The sequence below is a fragment of the Geotrypetes seraphini genome, chromosome 10 (assembly GCF_902459505.1).
Source record: "Geotrypetes seraphini chromosome 10, aGeoSer1.1, whole genome shotgun sequence".
NCBI lineage: Eukaryota > Metazoa > Chordata > Amphibia > Gymnophiona > Dermophiidae > Geotrypetes > Geotrypetes seraphini.
Window position 1 is genome coordinate 26568286 of NC_047093.1, and position 17420 is coordinate 26585705.

Genomic DNA, 17420 nt, shown 5'->3' on the forward strand with positions numbered 1-17420 from the left:
CATGCAGAATCTCAAAGAATAGCAAGATTCCGGAATGCCAGAGAGTAACAAGATTCTAGAATCCCAAAGAGTAGCAAAATTCCATGCTACTAGATCCAGGGCAAGCAGTGGCTTCCCCCATGTCTTTCTCAATAACAGACCATGGACTTTTCCTCCAGGAACTTGTCCAAACCTTTCTTAAAACCAGCTACGCTATCCGCTCTTACCACAACCTCTGGCAACACGTTCCAGAATGTAACATTTCTCTGAGTGAAAAAAAATTTCCTCCAATTGGTTTTAAAAGTATTTCCCTAGTGTGGATATCTGCCCTCACTTTCTAGGTTCCTATAATGCAGAAGGGACTTGGCATCCAGCTCTAGGGAACGGCTCAGATCTCAGGCAGACACAAATGCGGAACGCCGTGGAAACCTTTTCCTCTTCCCTATGCAACAGAGGGTGGTTTTTCCCAAATAAATTGCCCAAATCAATAGAGCTCATGCTTCACTGCCTCCAGAGTACAGCATGGCATCAAGATTGACCATCAGTGTGCCAGTGCATGAAAGGTTATGTATCTGGCCACACAATGACAAGATAATTTTATAAGTGAATCTATGCACACCTTTCCTGAGCAGGTACTGGCACCTTTTCAAAATGAAAGAACGCAAATGCTTCCATTTGGAAAATGACCCTGGGAATTTCTGTACTTGTATTTACAATGGCTGCATATGCACTTATTATCAAAAGTATGTAAATAAACACAAGCCCCTCCCCTCCCCGTCCCTGGGAACGCCTCCACTCAATCTGGGCAAAATTACATATGTAAGTATCTAACTTTACGCACATACTGTACAAATCCACATATAGGATAAACACTTATTTCTGCACAGAAAGTGCCCTTTTGGAGGTAATAGAATGTTCCAGAAATAGAATGATCGGTTGGATAGACTTCCAAAAAGTTTTTTTAATGCTAGTTGTACTGTTCCAGGGTGTCAGAAATAGAAACTACTGTCCTCATTCTATCGCTTCCTCACCCTCAAATGACTGTCCTTTAATGGCATGGATTATTTTATAATAGATTAAACAGAATCACATTTGTTTTCTTCTAAAAACATTATTATTATAATATCTAGGATATCATTTTATAAAAGGGTGCCCAGTTAAAGCACTAGTGTAAGTGGCAGGTGTGGACCATAGACTTGGTATAAATGTACGCATCGATATTTGTCAAGAACGCATGAAAATTATTTTATAATTTACGCGCACACTTGCGCATTCCATCCATATACATACTCGCCACCATTTCAAAGTGAGTACTTTTTGTGCTATATGGTATAATACCAGAGGTTCTGACCGCATGGGTGACTAAAACATCACCAAGTATGTGCCCTCTTATAAAATTAACCTCATAACGTGTATATTTATTCCTCTGTAATTCTGTAAATGATTCTCTGAGGAAGAGATATACTTTTTCATCCTGCTATATAAAAAAAAACTATATTTTCTTATGTAAATCTGTGTATACAAGCTGGACCTGCAAAGCAAAAAGTGACTTTGTCTCTGTTTGTCTATTGCATTTGAAAGGGGAGAAAGGCGACAAACCAGGCACAAGGCCAGCGATAATTCACATAATTTATTTCTTCTCCCTTCATCCCCCAGCCTTGCTCCTGTGTGATGCCTTCTTTCTCCTCCAAACCTTCAAAAATAATGTTTTGTAAATGAGGTTTTCTAGTTTTATGACATCAGTTATCCAGGACCACTCCCCCAGGCTCTCTCTTTCTTAAAAAAAACAACAAAAAACCCAAACCTCTATTCCACACTATCCTACCATTCTAGATAGGTTCCATTAAACACAACAAAAATGGACTATAAAAATAACAGCCAGCCACAGTGCAATGACAACAAAGCAACGCTAGAAAATTCAGAGAAAAATAACCACCAGTGTAACTAGTACCAAAAACAGCAAATTCACCTGTAAATTAAAATATAAATTAATTAATTTTAGACATGTGAGGTTTAAACCCTTTTCTAAATTGAATGACAGAGGCAATCATTCAAAGTTCTGCAGGAAGTCCATTTCATAATATAGCTGAAGAGTGATAATCTCCTACTCTAACTTCTTTATATATAAATGTATACATTTTCAACAATGTTTCACACAAAGGGCTCCTTTTACTACGGTGCGCTAGCGTTTTTAGCGCACGCAGGAAATTACCGCGCGCTACGCTTCTAGAACTAAAACGCCAGCTCAATGCTGGCGTTAATGTCTAGCGCGCGCGGCAACGTAGCACGTGCTATTCCACGCGTTGAAGCCCTAACGCGGCTTAGTGAAAGGAGCCCAAAGTCAAGATATGTAAATACCGAAATAAAAATGAAATTTTTTTTTTTTTTCAATTTATTATGAAATTCCATCTAGCCTACATGTTCTGAGAGAAAAGCACTAATTAACTAAAGAAATCTTTAAAAAATACATTCTTAGGACAATAGTCCTAAAATTTTTTTAGGTATTGCCTATAGAATACCGTGTTTCCCTGAAAATAAGACACTGTCTTATATTAAGTTTGGGCCCAAAAAAGGCACTAGGTCATATTTTCGGGGATGTCTTATTTTTTTCATGTAATGATCATCTCTCCCTTCCTCTCCTTCACCCCAATTCTTCCTATTTCCTTTCTCTCCCCCACATGTGCAGCATCTTTCCTCCCCTCTCACCCATCCCCTTGTACAGTATCTTTCTAAACTTCCCTCCCTCTCATCCCCCTTTGCAGCAGAACCCTTGCAGCTTCTATCCCTCCCTCCCATCTCTTGTGCAGCAGAACTCTTAAAGCTTCTATCCCTCCCTTCCTCCCATCCCGTGAAGCATCTTCCTATCCCTCCCATCCCCCTGCTGCCACCATGCACCCCCCACCACTGATCCTTTCATCTCTCCCTCCCATCCGAACCCCGACTGTGAGACCAAAATACCTGATAACAAATGGTAGCGTTGGTAGCACAGGCTGCATCGTGGCCTTCTCATGCCCGAGCGTTCCTCTGCCGCATCACTGATGATGTCATCAGCAAAGTGGCACATGGAACGCCCGGGCGTGAGAAGGCCGCGATGCAGCCTGTGCTGCCAACGCTACCGTTTCTTACCAGGTATTTCGGTCTCACAGTTGGGGTTCAGATGGGAGGGAGAGATGGAAGGGTCAGCGGGGGGCTGGGGGTCATGCTAGGGGAAGGGCTAGGGGAAGAGCTGCTGCCAGCGTCTAGGGCTTATTTTTTTGGGGGGTAAGGCTTATATTAAGACCTACCCTTATTTTTGGGGAAACATGGTACTTTGACCCCTAACTTAAAGCCCAAGCAATTAGGTCTGTATTTGTTTCTCATTAACCAAGAGAAATGATTCTAGTCGTGTGGGATCCCAAAAGACATAATCCTTATTTTGTAAACGTAACAAGCACGTGCATGGAAATTTCTGGAAAAAAGTGGCTCCTAGGTTTCAGTGCCAAAAAGGCTTTCCTCCTGAGCTGAGTAGTTCTGGTCACATCAGGAAAAATCAAAACCTTATCGCCACAGAACATTGCTGCCTTGTTTTTACAGTATAACCTCATCATTAAAGCTTTATCTAATTCACTAAAACAAGTCACCACTAGAGTGGACCTCCTACTCTAACATCTTATAGTGTCTGCTCCGAATGAGCCATGAATAGAAACGGAATGCAGGAACAATAGTAGACAGAATTAAAAGGTGAAGTGTTCTGGAAAGGGATTTGATTTCCCATTCTAAAGGTTGCAAAAAAAGCCCTCCAGCCTGCCTGCATAAATGAAATATAGACCAGCTTACCACTAACTCTGTAATGTTCATGTCAGATATAATTTTCTTCATAATCTCTGGAGGAACCGGGGAGCCTGCGATAACACCTGAAAAATACGAGAGAAGCCCAATTTCTATTAGCACTGAAGCAAAGTTGCCATAGGAGTTTATCCTGCTGAAGAATTAAAATTACTGTTTGGATTTTGAAATGTGTACAACTGACAATTTTCTGGAATACAATCGTAATGGCTAATAAATATATGTCAAACACGTATTGTAGGTAATAGTTAGTAGCAGGGAATCATTCAGGCCACATAAACACGAATTGCTGACATGACACACACTGTATGAAAAATCATAATATAACGGAGAAAAATAAACCTGAATTGTGGAAGGCTGGGACTACACAAGTGCCCAAACCTAAGCACATCATCACGGGTTTATAAAAAAAACTCCGTATACATGTAAATAAATAAATAAATCAATCACTTCCATTCATACAGAATCAAATTTTTCAGGAGCTTTTTGTAGTGACAGCAATGTGTACAAAATTCAATGCATTATTCGTGTCCGAAAAGTAGTGACCAGAATCCCAAACTTAACTAAATTATCAGCGAGGGCTAAAGCTCATTTTCACTTATATAAACGGTTGTGGAGGCGTAGAGCAAAAAGTCACAATCAAGGAAAAATACACTCATCTGAAGGTGTAGAACTTCAAAAGAGGCTTTAAACTCCTAGTCCCGACAGAAAAAGCTTTCTGTTTCACCTGGAAAGGCAACTTCAGGGGATCTATGCAGTATCCAGATGTCTCCTTGCTTCTTACAGCCAAACAGTAGTGAAGCCGGCTCCTCTCAAAATGGTGAGAGGCGAAACAGAAAGCCTTTTCTGTCGGGACTAGGAGTTTAAAGCCTCTTTTGAAGTTCTACACCTTCAGATGAGTGTATTTTTCCTTGATTGTGACTTTTTGCTCCACCCCTCCACAACCGTTTACATAAGTGAAAACGAGCTGTAGCCCTCGCTAATAATTTAGTTAAGTTTGGGATTCTGGTCACTACTTTTCGGACACGAATAATGCATTGAATTTTGTACACATTGCTGTCACTACAAAAAGCTCCTGAAAAATTTGATTCTGTATGAATGGAAGTGATTGATTTATTTATTTATTTACATGTATACGGAGTTTTTTTTATAAACCCGTGATGATGTGCTTAGGTTTGGGCACTTGTGTAGTCCCAGCCTTCCACAATTCAGGTTTATTTTTCTCCGTTATATTATGATTTTTCATACAGTGTGTGTCATGTCAGCAATTCGTGTTTATGTGGCCTGAATGATTCCCTGCTACTAACTATTACCTACAATATGGATTTTGAAATGTCCATGATGACTACGTATGAGATCTTTCCATTCATTGCTTCCATTGTGTGCAAATAGATCTCATGCCTATTCAGTGTAGATATCCTTGCTTGCTAAATCGGATACCTCACCTTAGTAAAAAGACTAACTGTAATCTTCCCACTCAGGGGTTAATTGTGTAAGTGACCTGAGCACTTCAAATAGTGTTTTATACACGATTGAGTCATATTATTATGACCACCGCCTACCTCTGATGACGGATGCACAGCCAATGAACGAATGCACATGTCACATGCAGACTTTGTGGGTATATAAGGAGGCTAAACTAAACTAAAGCTTAAGTTTATATACCACATCCTCTCCATAATTATAGAGCTCGGCACGGTTTACAAGAGCTTAATATAGGAAGGAACAGCATAATGGGGATGAAGGTTGAGTATAGGGGGGAAGAGAGTATTACATTTTTGTGAAAAGCCTAGTTTTCATGTGCTTTCGGAATAGTTGGAAGGAGCCCAGATTCCGTAGTGGGGCAGTAAGATTATTCCAAAGCCCTGTGATTCTGAAGAGGAGAGATTTCCCCGATTTTCCCACATTGAAGATACCTTTTAGCGAGGGGAAGGATAGTTTAAGTTTTTGGGTGGATCTGGTGGTATCAGGACTCGAGGAGTTCCAAGATAGTGGAATTAGGGGAGGGAGGATGCCGTGTAGGATCTTAAAAGCTAGGCAGGTGCTATTTTTCTTCCATTTGCATCTTTGCTTTCCTGGCTACTCAGCCAGCCTCTCTGAACTTTTCCAGATATTTTTGCCTGTTTTCCTTTCTGTGACGGAATGCCATGCCACCTCAACTCCGCCTTGAAAATTCTCTCGACTAATTCAAGATTAAACTAAAAACGTTCTTATTTCAAGATGCATACCATAGTCTTTAAAATTTTTCCTTTTTAACAGCTAGCAAAATTTAATATGAACATCTTTTAGGAAGCAATCCCCTCTCCTGATGTCATATCCTCCCTTTTTCCCTTTTTTTTTTTATGATGTAATTATCGATTTTCTCCTCCCCTTTTACCCTCAAGCTCATGTCCGTATTTGTAATTTGTCTTTTAATGTTCACTCTTTTCACCACCCATATTAATTATTTTAACCTTTCATTTTTTTTTAGTATTGTAAACCGGCTAGATGTATGTCAATGGTCGGTATATTAAAATTAATAAAACTTGAAACTTTGTATCTTATGAAAGCTGACCTCTTATTCCTTACCTTCTCAGCTACTACTTTTGAGAACCAAATCGGCCTTCTTTTCTTCTTACTTTTACTTATTTTCCTTACAAAATGGGGCAGTGAAAGCTAAGAACACCAAGGCGTCTATGTTATAAAATACGTGAATATACATTAATTCTTCTCAGCACATATACACACCTAAAGCTTCTCCTGTCTCAGATGAATTGCATCTATGCTGGTAAGCTTTCAGGGAGGCTATTTCATAAAGGCACAACATATAAACCTATTTGCCCTTCCGGCCTAGGAACCCTGCAATACAATCACCCTCTCAGACCCAGTTTATGAGGTTTACAGTAAATAACGCACAGTGAATCAGGCCCTTGGAATAAACTTTTCTAGTACTAGAGAGTAGAGACACACCAAGTGGGACTTAAATCAGCTTTTCAACTGTGGGAAGTCCAGAAAGTTCTACTGTATACTGCATGAGAGCACAGGATACTAAAACTAGGGTTACCATATTTTCAGAAGTAAAAACCTGGACAAATGACCCCACCCTGTCCTGCCCCCAGCCCCGGCTTGTTCCACCTCCAACCCTGCTCAGTTCTGCCTACAGCCCTGCCTTCTTAGCGCCTTGTTTCTTCTTCCTTGACCAGCTCTGGTTGCATCTAGAGGGCCTCGAGCATGCGCGGTTGTGTGTGATGTCATCCGCGCACGCTCGAAGGCCCTCTAGACACGGCCAGAACTGGTTGGGGCTTTCCAAAACCCAAACTGCCAGGTTACGGAAAGTCCATCCCGGCACCCGGACAGTCCCAGATGTCTGGTAACCCTAACTAAAACCAGTCTATCACTGTAATGTTCTTATTGCAGATTAGCAAATACTGCAGGTCACATTCTGTCTGTCTCTTACACAGGATCAAACAAGTTGTGGATGAGATCCCAATGAGAAGAGCTACCGCCCTTTGTGTCCTTGGCCAAGTCACATAACTCTCCACTGTCTCAGCTAGAAACTTAGATTATAAGACCGCTGAGGACAGAGAAATATACTTACTGTGCCTGTATGCTACTTACTTTAGCTTAGCAAGGTTTAAAAAAGGTTTGGACCATTTCCTACAAGAGAAGTCCATAGGCTATTATTGAGATGGCTTGGGGGGAAATCCACTGCTTATTCCTAGGTTAAGCAGCATAAAATCTGTTTTACTACTTGGGATCTAGCTAGGTACTTGGGTCCTGGGTTGGCCACTATTGGAAACAGGATACTGGGCTTGATGGACCTTCAATCTATCCCAGTATGGCAATTCTTATGCTCTTATGTACTGAAAAATGTCATACCTTGATGAAGGGGATTAGGGCTAGATAGTGTGACCTGGCCAAGGTCATACAGAAACCAATGGGTAGGGTATGACCAGCCCACCGCTCTTCTGCTCAGCTCCTTCATCTAAATTATGAGCACAGCCACTCATCTTCCCCTGGACACCTGCCAAACCTCTCATCAAACAATACCACTGCAGCACTCACAGGCTGATGCAAGCAGCATAGACACATCCTGTAAGGGATTCTCACCAGTCTTCCTAAATACTCCCTTAACATTAGCTGGCTTCTTTCTGCCTAAGAGCCCTCTTCCCCCTCCCAGGCACAGGGCTCTCAGCAGGAACCCACTTACCTCCTCGGAGAGAAGAGAAATCATAGCTGGAGAAGGTGGGTTGCCCAAGCATGTCGATATACATGGTTGGAGTGCCATACACAAAGTTGCATCTATGGCGGAGAAGAAGACAGGAGAAAATGAAAACTCAGCACCTATAAAGACCAGTTTCCAGTGCAAGCAACGTAAGAGACAGGAAAATGTCCAGCAATGAGGCAGCAGCACGGGCAAGAGAGAGAAGGTGCACGCGAAGTCAGCTGGCAGCCCAGAAAGGACAAAATTGGCACGCTGACTCTTCCTGCCCTTAATCAAAGTTTTGTTTCATTCCATGGGGAAATGCTCACAATCAGAGCATCAGAGCTTCCAAATACTCTGCCGATTGTTATGAATCAGAACCAAATGTGATATCTGATGGACTGAATGCCAACTATTATTAGATGCATTCCCTTATCTAACAACGGAAACCTTTTTTTTCAATTTTCTCCTTATCCCTTCCCTTTGTTCAGACCATAATTGATTTCTATCCTATACATTTTGTAGTTCTCCCCTATTTTACCTCATGTTTATGGGTTAGTTGAGTCTTACTTGTCTATGTGCGATTTTTATGTATGTTCCCCTGCTACTAAAATGGTGCGTGGTCTTCGTGATAAGGCGAATGGGGACAGACTTAAAGATCTCAATCTGAATACTTTGGAGGAAAGGCGGGAGAGGGGAGATATGATAGAGACATTTAAATACCTATGTAATGTAAATGTGCATGAGTCGAGTCTCTTTCATTTGGACGGAAACTCTGGAATGAGAGGGCATAGGATGAAGTTAAGAGGTGATACGCTCCGGAGTAAACAGTCTCTCGGAAGAGGTGGTGGAGACAGAGACTGTGTCTGAATTCAAGAAGGCGTGGGATAGTCACGTGAGATCTCTTAGAGAGAGAAAGAGATAATGGTTACTGTGGATGGGCAGACTAGGTGGGCCATTTGGCCTTTATCTGTGGTCATGTTTCTATGTTTTAAAATAAAATAAAATAAAACTTGAGTTTATAGACCATGTCATCTCTATAACAATAAAGCTCAACTTTTAATATTGTACACCGCTTAGAAAATTTTTAATAAGCATTTGCATCAAATTTTCAATAAAACCTGATAGATCGGCCATGCCACATGGGTGTATCCGTTATGTAGACTAGGCGGTTGCCTAAGGTGGCAACAGCCGGCAGCAGTCAAACCAAACAATGGTCACGACAGCCACAGTAATTCAAAGAACCATCAGTTTGTGCTTGTACCCCGAGGGAAGGTAGCAGTTTTCAACTAGCCTGTTTACCTGTGTAAATGGCTTTGGGAATTTGTACTCTCAGGGAGTAATTTTATAACAAAGCAGCTATACAAAAAACCTGTCAAAAAAAATCATGTTTATTTCAGGCCTACTTTATAAAGGCAAAACAAGCTCTTAAAATATTCCCCAACGGTGCACAAACTCACGCCTGTTCCAAGGCAGGTTCGAACGCGTGGACATATTCTGTGTTTTCACATGCAGTCTCAAACGTATGCATGTTACTCTACAGCTTCTCTAACCAAAACAACTCCTTCAGAAAGGCCTAAGTGCAGATCACACAAAGTATACATTCTCATGTCAATGTATGTAATTTTACATGGCCCCATACTGGGGGCTATGAGAGGGTGCAAATATGGAGAGGCACAAAACCTGCTCCCAGTCCAGTGTCTCTTCTCATGTGTAAGATCTAGCACTGTAAAATTGTCTGAGTTGGTTTCACGGCACAGCAAAGGTTCACAATACAGTGAACAGTCTTCAAATGTATGGACCTTCAGACCACCATCAGGGTAGACACCATTGACTGTTTTACTCTTCGTCGTCTAACCTTTATTTATTCATTTTTTTGTTCATTTTATCCGAATTTATAACTTAATTTTCATATATTTTTTTTTTAAATCAGTAATAACATCACTTAGCTTTAGCTTATAGCAGTGGTTCCCAACCCTGTCCTGGAGGACCACCAGGCCAATCGGGTTTTCAGGATCACCCTAATGAATATGCATGGAGCAGATTTGCATATCTGTCACTTCCATTCTTTGCAAATCTCTCTCATGCATATTCATTAGGGCTAGCCTGAAAACCCGATTGGCCTGGTGGTCCTCCAGGACAGGGTTGGGAACCACTAGCTTATAGTGATCCTATCCATTCTTCACCTCTCCCGACATGCATGTTTCACACAAGAAAACTTTCTTCAGGGTCGAGGGAAACAAATGTGGGAGCTAGTTCAGGGTGATGTTATTACTGATTTAAAAAAAAAATATATGAAAATTAAGTTATAAATTCGGATAAAATGAACAAAAAAATGAATAAATAAAGATTGGACCAACGAAGAGTAAAACAGTCAGTGGTGTCTGTTAACTAGGTTAGTTGTCTGAGACATGAAGGCTCAACCCCCCACAGCTCTCAAATTGAAACGTACAAGATCCGTTTCTGTGTCTACCCTGATGGTGGTCTGAAGGTCCATACATTTGAAGACTGTTCACTGTATTGTGAACCTTTGCTGTGCCGTGAAACCAACTCAGTGCTAGATATTATCAGAAATACAACTGAGGCATATATTCATTATTGTTGTCTTCTCATGGGTGGCATCGAAGCGAGCAGGGTGGGCAGGGATGGGGGGGACACACCAGTGGGCGAGTCACACATCCCCTTAATTCGATAAACTTGCATCCGTAATTCCACACTTAGCATGGAAATTCGTGCCCACAAGTTATAGAACAATGCTAGTTATATGCATAATTTAATTGTTACATTAGCTGCTATTGGTGTTACTTTACGCAAATTAGCACTAATTTGCAGGTATGCACGCAGCTGCCCTTAGTTGGGATTCAACAAATTGAGTGCACAAAATCCACAGCGCAGCTACAAGTGGTGTGTGGGCCTGGATGGGGCCTGGTGGATTGGAGGCGTGTCTTAGTATTCTAAAATCAGCGCACCTATCGGTTACATGCAAGTATTTGCACCAGTCATTGAGCTCCTAAAGTTTGGATGTAAGTTAGCATTCTATAACGGCAATTACACAGATAACTGCCAATTATCAAATTCACACTTACCCGCGGATTCTATTTATGGCACCTAAAGTTGCACACCCAACTTTAGGCACGCTTCTGAGACATGCAAGCAAATAAATTGGACACTAAGCTCTGAATTCTCAACAACTGGGCGCTAACAACCAATTACTGATGTCAATTGACACTCATTAAAATCTGAAGCACGCCATTGTATAATTCACGGGGCCTAATTCCCACGATGCATCTCTCAAAAGGGGGCGTGGCTTTGGACACGTTGGGAGCATTCTGAAAAGGTGCCCATGGAATTACAGAATACTGCCTCACCACGCCTAACTTGGGCCCTTGTATTTAGACTCGATTTTGGGAGGTGGAAGTCTGGCACTCGAAAGTCAGATGCAGGATCCACGTTCAACGCTATTCCATCTAAGACGTGTGCCCTTTTTAGAAGAGTGCTTAGCGTTGAAATTTTTTGGCACCTAAGCTTTATCGCCCTGTGGAGGAGAATGTGGCATAGTGGCTAGCGCTACAGCCTCCGCCCCCTGAGGTTGTGGGTTCAAATCCTGCGTTGCTCCCTGTGACCTTCGGCAAATCACTTAGGCCCAAATTCTGTAACCGGCGCCTAATGATAGGCACCTATTTTGGAGGCACCCATCTAGATAGGCGCCTATCTAAATTGATTAACAAGCTCAATTAAGCTTTTTAATCAACGCTAATTGACACTTAGGCACCTATCAAAATAAAGCGATTCTGCAATAAGGCGCCTCTAAAAATTTAGATGGCCTTCAAAAAATTAGGCGCTATGCCTAACCCCTTTCTCCTTTACTGAATTCCTTCCTTAGGGCTGGATTCACTAACCTGCCCGATCCGGGCCCAATCCGGGCAGGTCTGACGAATTCACTAAAGTAAAATATGCAGATGGGGCAATCGGAGGAATGCCCCCATCTGCCTGCATTGATCACGCATGCGCAGACCATAGGAGCAGCGATCTCTTTTTTTAAACTTTTTTGTACTTTGGGCGGCAGGACTTCGGGAAGATTTTTAACTAGTAGATTCATGCCTGCTCTCCTGCTTCTCCTGCCACAGACTGAACCACGCCAACTCTCCTGCCTCTCCTGCCACAGATTGAACCAAGCGCCGCCACCTGCACTGACCCTTACCTGCGTGGCTCCCAGAAAGCTGGTCCCACTCTTGCCAGCTGCCGCCCTCACCTTGCTGCTGTTAATAATAATAAAAAGATAAATGGAGCCTGTGGTTTTAACCTGCTTAGAGCCCGCGGGTTAAAACCACGGGCTTGCACTGCGGGGAAGGGTGGGAGAGTCGAGGCAGGCAGGAAAACATGGCAGTTCGGGGCAGGCAGCAGTTTGGGCAGGCAGGAGAAGAGCATCGGAAAGACGAGCAGCAGGAGAGAAGAAGCAGGGCAGCATTCCGGGCGAGCAGGCAGGAGAGACTGCAGGGCAGAGAGCAGGGCTTCCAGTTGGAAAGACGTTTTCGACTGGTCCCCAGCAGTCGCTTCTTCAGGTGATCGGCCAGCCCAGTAGGATCGGAAATTTGGTGTTGTGAATCGCGTCCCAGCCTACTTTGCATGCGTTTCTCCTCATTTGCATGCACGGATTCGAAGCGGATCGCAGGAGAGGTAAGTGAATCAGGCCGGATGGAAATTTGATAGTAAAGGGGTCGCAAACCGATCGGTACACGATCGGTTTGCTTTGTGAATCTAGCCCTTAGCGTGCAGCATCCCGACATCTAAATTTAGGGGACTTGTTACCCTCACTGCATGCAGCTATAGCTCTGTACAGTCCGATTCTACATGCACATTCAGCTGTCTGCAAAAAAAACCCCAAAACCCTGCTTTATAAATTACTCCATTACTCAAAACCAAGTTGAATACTTCAAAGAATGCCATGCAATTAAGTGTTTGTACAGGCTTGTTCTGGCAGGGACGGTGTTGTAATGATTGTGACTGCTCAGTGTAATTATCAGAATCTCAGGGGCAAGAGCTGTGGTTCTAAGAATGAATTGAGGGAGCAAGACTGCCGACTTCTCTGCAACACCTAATATCAAGTTTCAAGTGTTATTATAAATTTGATTGATTGCTTATTCAAAATTCAAAGCGATGCACGCATCACTAAAATTACAAAATTTGAGGGGGTAACAAAACAGACGAAAAACTAAACCTTGCAGAACATATTAAAGACTAACCTTACAAACATATTTAAAACAAGAGGAAAGAATGGGAAAAGAAATACAAATTGTTGGAAGGGAGAGAGCAATATACTTAAGGGAAGTTATAGAATGGAATTGGAATGAGACTCCTAGTCAGGCTTTCTAATTATCAAATGCATCCTTAAAAAGAAAGCTTTTTAATTTGCTCTTAAATTTATCCAAATTGTGTTCTTCCCTTAAATAAATAGGGAGGGAATTCCATGTTTGAGGGGCTGTGACAGAAAAGATGACTTGCTGCCGTGTGTTAATAATTTTAAGTGAAGGAATAACTAGTAAATGTTGATCATTGGACCTCGATAATCTTGTTGAGGTATAAGGAATCAGTAATTTATGAATAAAAGCCAGTTTTGTATAGCAAAACTGAGAAGGAGCGGCCACAATTAAAAGGTGTACATTTCTCCCTCCGTATTCGTGGTTTCAGCGCTCGCGATTTCGCTTATTTGCAATTTTTGGCATGCTGGCTCCTCCCCCCCTTCCCAAATTACGTCATCCCAGAGTGCTGGTACAAAATTTGGCACTTTTTTCTCCTGGTGCAGCTAGAAAATTGTCACCGGTACGAGCTAATCCCTTAAGTCTCCCCCATCAAGGCGTTGCAACAATATAAAAGAAATCGCTTTAAGCACAAAATCTATGGGATAAGGCTCATCGCATCTCAGAGGTCCGCATAGGGTGCCAGAGTGAGGCTTCAAGATGACGATTGCGCATGCTCTGAAGAGTGTTGGAAATTGAGCGCCTTCCAGAGCTTTTCTAACTAAACTAATTAAACAAAACTAAACCTTAAGTTTGTATACCGCATCATCTCCACAGAAGTACAGCTCGGCACGGTTTACAGGAATTGGTATTGAAAGAAACCACAATGAAAAGTAGAAGGACTTAGAAAGAGAAGTTTAGAGGGAATTAGTATATCGATGAGGGAGGGGTCATTGGATTTTAGAGAAGAGCCAAGTTTTCAGATGTTTTCGGAAGAGTTGGAGGGAGGTCAGGCACCGAAGCGGGGTAGTAAAGCTGTTCCAGAGTTCGGTGATCCTGAAGGAGAGGGAAGTCCCTAGTTTTCCTGCATGGAAGGATAGTTTGAATTTTTGAGTGGATCTAGTGGTGTTGGGATTAGAGGAGTTCCAAGATAGTGGAAAAAGGGGAGGCAGGATACCATGTAGAGACTTGAAGGTTAGGCAGGCACATTTGTAGTGAAACCTAAGAATTACTGGGAGCCAGTGAAGCTTAGACAGAAGCGGGGAGACGTGGTCAAATTTGCTTTTTGCGAAGATTAGTTTAGCCACAGTGTTCTGGATCCGCTGGAGTCTTTTCTTTGTCAGGCTTAAGTAGATGGAGTTACAGTAATCCAGTCTGGAAAGAATGATGGATTGTACGAGGACAGCAAAGTGATGATGATGGAAGCAGGATCTCACTTTCCTTAACATGTGAAGATTGAAGAAGCATTTTTTTACTAAGGAATTGAGGTGGTCATTGAAGGACAGTGTGGAATCAATGATGATGCCCAGAACTTTGCATGAGTGTTCAAGCTGCAATGTGGTGCCAGAGGACAGTGGGATGAGGGTGGGTAGCTTATCTAATTTTGGGCCAAGCCAAAGTAGTTTTGTTTTGGTCTCGTTTAATTTCATTTGTACGGTAAGGGCCCAGGATTGGAGGTTCGATATACATGAGGAGATGTTCTCAGAGAGATTGGTGAGGTTAGAGTCGGTCTCGAGGAGGACAAGGATGTCATCGGCGTAAGTATAAAGTGTTTCCAAGGGGGACAGTTGGAGGAGTTTCAGGGAGGACATATAAACATTTAAGAGAATCGGGGATAGAGGAGAACCCTGAGGAACTCCACAAATCGGTTTCCACGGAAGGGATGAGGAGCCATTCATGTTAACGAAGTAGGAGCGGGAACGTAAGAATTTTGAGAACCAATCTAAGACTGTTGAGTTTATGCCAATTTCAGAAAGTTGGAGAATTAGTATATCATGATGGACCATGTCGAAAGCTGCAGAAAGGTCGAATTGAAGGAGAACAGCGAACTTGTTGCAAGAGTGAAGATGTTGGACCTTTGAGATTAATGAGGCCAATAGGGATTCGGTGCTGAAGTTGGGTCTAAAGCTATGTTGGTAGGGTAGGAGAATGGAGAATCTTTCAAGATAAGATGAAAGTTGGGTAGATATGATGGACTCCAGCAACTTGGTCAGGAGAGAAATATTTGCTATTGGGCGATAGCTGGATGGTATGGTGGGGTCTAGATCAGCTTTTTTCAGTAGTGGGGATAGGGCAATGTGTCCCATTTCTGCAGAGAATAGGCCTGAAAGTAAGGCAGAGTTTATAGGTTTGGTGAGAGATGAGATGGCTTGTGTGGGAATTTTCTCGTACAGGTAGGAGGGGAAAGGGTCCAAGATACAGTTGCAGGATTTCAATTTGAGGCAGAGTTTGGCGACCTGGGAATCAGATACGAGCTCGAAGGCCCCGTTTTGCCCATTTGTGGGCTTCCTCAGGGGTCTGAAAATGAATTGTGCTGCTAAAGCCATTTTCAACCTTCAGAATTAGGCTTTAGCAGCACAATTCATTTTCAGACCCCTGAGGAAGCCCACAAATGGGCAAAACGGGGCCCGTTGGGTTGTAAATTGCAACAGACGGAGTACCAGCAGTCACAGCGCATCACTAAAAGATAAGTGCTGGTCTCTTGAATCTTTAGTTGCATTTTAGCACGACGTATTTATTCTAACACTGCACAACGTGTGAGAAAATTGCTAAAACATGTTTATAACTCCACTCTTTAGCTCGATGAAAGATACCTTACTCCTGCATGAGTTGGTTTAAAAACACTTTGATAGACCAACGCAGGCGTCTGAGAGCTTAAGAGGTTATCCAGATCTATATTGGTGATATTACATGGATACCTTAGCAGGGCATGGGGATTCTGGAGAAAGGTTGGTAGCAGTGGCTCAGTAAAGGGGGTGGGGGTGGGGTCCGCCCTGGGCGCCGTCTTGGTGAGGGTGATGTCACCCGTCCTCCTCGCCAGCTTCTCTTCCCCCCATACCTCTGTAACGTTCCTGCTGCGAGCAGCAACCTGCTGTCGCACCAGCGTTGGCTCTTCCTCTGACATCACTTCCTGGATCCACACCTAGAAAGTGACATCAGAGGAAGAGCCGACGCTGGCACGACAGCAGCTTGGGGGTTGCTGCTTGTGCCGGGAATGTTACAGCGATATAGGGGAAGGGATGCTGTGTGGTGGCAAGAAAGGGCGGGGAAGGAGCGTGTGGAGGTGGGGGGGGCAGAGAAGAGGGCGGGGAGGGACGCCAGGTGCCTCTCACCCTCGCTACTATGCCACTGGTTGGTACCACCAAGGGGTTTCTGGAGAAGGGGGTGCTACAGAGTCGTATCTCGACTTTCCACTAACCTACAATTGACCAAGACACAGAGACACAGTGGGAGTCTCTAACTAAACAACTTCAGAGCCCTCTTTGGGGGAACGAGCTGGAAATTACAGCAGAGATCATGGTAAGCAGGAGGGTGAAACTGAGAACAGCAGGAGGTAAGCGGGAGGTGAAACTGAGAACAGCAAAGCAATTGTAGCTGTACAGCTCAGTGCGACACGCGCATTTGGAAAGATTCGGAAACATCTGCTCACTTTTCCTGGGCTATAGCTTCCAGCGCTGCTTTCCCTTCAAAGCTAGGCGATGGAAAAATGAGGGTAATGCCATGCATTAACATCACCATGATGCCCCCCACAGATCCAAGGCAGTGGTAGAGGGGTGCGGGCATGAGAGCCCGGATAATCTGCAACAAATTGGTCAAAGACAAAGAGAGAAAGCAGTGAGGGTACAGTGAACAGACTCAGATCGGGGGGGGGGGGGGGTGGAATTCACAGGCATCTCTGCTGCATATGGCAGAGAGCAAATCAATTGCAACACCCTGTACTGAGGTCAGTGAGATGCTTGTCCTACTTTCTCCAACTGATTCATCACTCACCTTCCAATCAAATCCCATCCTCTTGCCAATTAAGTTGGCATTGTTCACAATGTTATGATGGGAAAGAGTGGCTCCTTTCGGGTACCCAGTAGTTCCCTGAAACAGAGAAGGGAAAAATGCTTGAGGACCTGAATAAATTCATGTAGACCGTCTTTTCTAGATAAACTTCTAATCCCCTACTGTTCATCTCGGACCCTTAGATCAGC

The 17420-nt window shown here is 43.1% G+C and overlaps 1 protein-coding gene across 4 annotated transcripts in view; it reads right to left on the reverse strand.

Moving 5' to 3' along the window:
* ACSF2 (acyl-CoA synthetase family member 2) overlaps positions 1-17420 on the reverse strand; it is a 131621-nt gene that overhangs the window by 53987 nt on the left and 60214 nt on the right. For all 4 annotated transcript variants that reach the window (XR_004540863.1, XR_004540862.1, XM_033960851.1 and 1 more), the window contains exons 7-10: positions 17215-17310; positions 16874-17022; positions 7994-8085; positions 3796-3872 (exon numbers count right to left, since the gene is read on the reverse strand). Coding sequence is in view for 2 of the 4 variants with exons in the window: in XM_033960851.1 (XP_033816742.1) it covers positions 3796-3872; positions 7994-8085; positions 16874-17022; positions 17215-17310 (414 nt within the window). In the remaining 2 variants the exon portion in view is untranslated. The remainder of the gene's footprint in view (positions 1-3795; positions 3873-7993; positions 8086-16873; positions 17023-17214; positions 17311-17420) is intronic.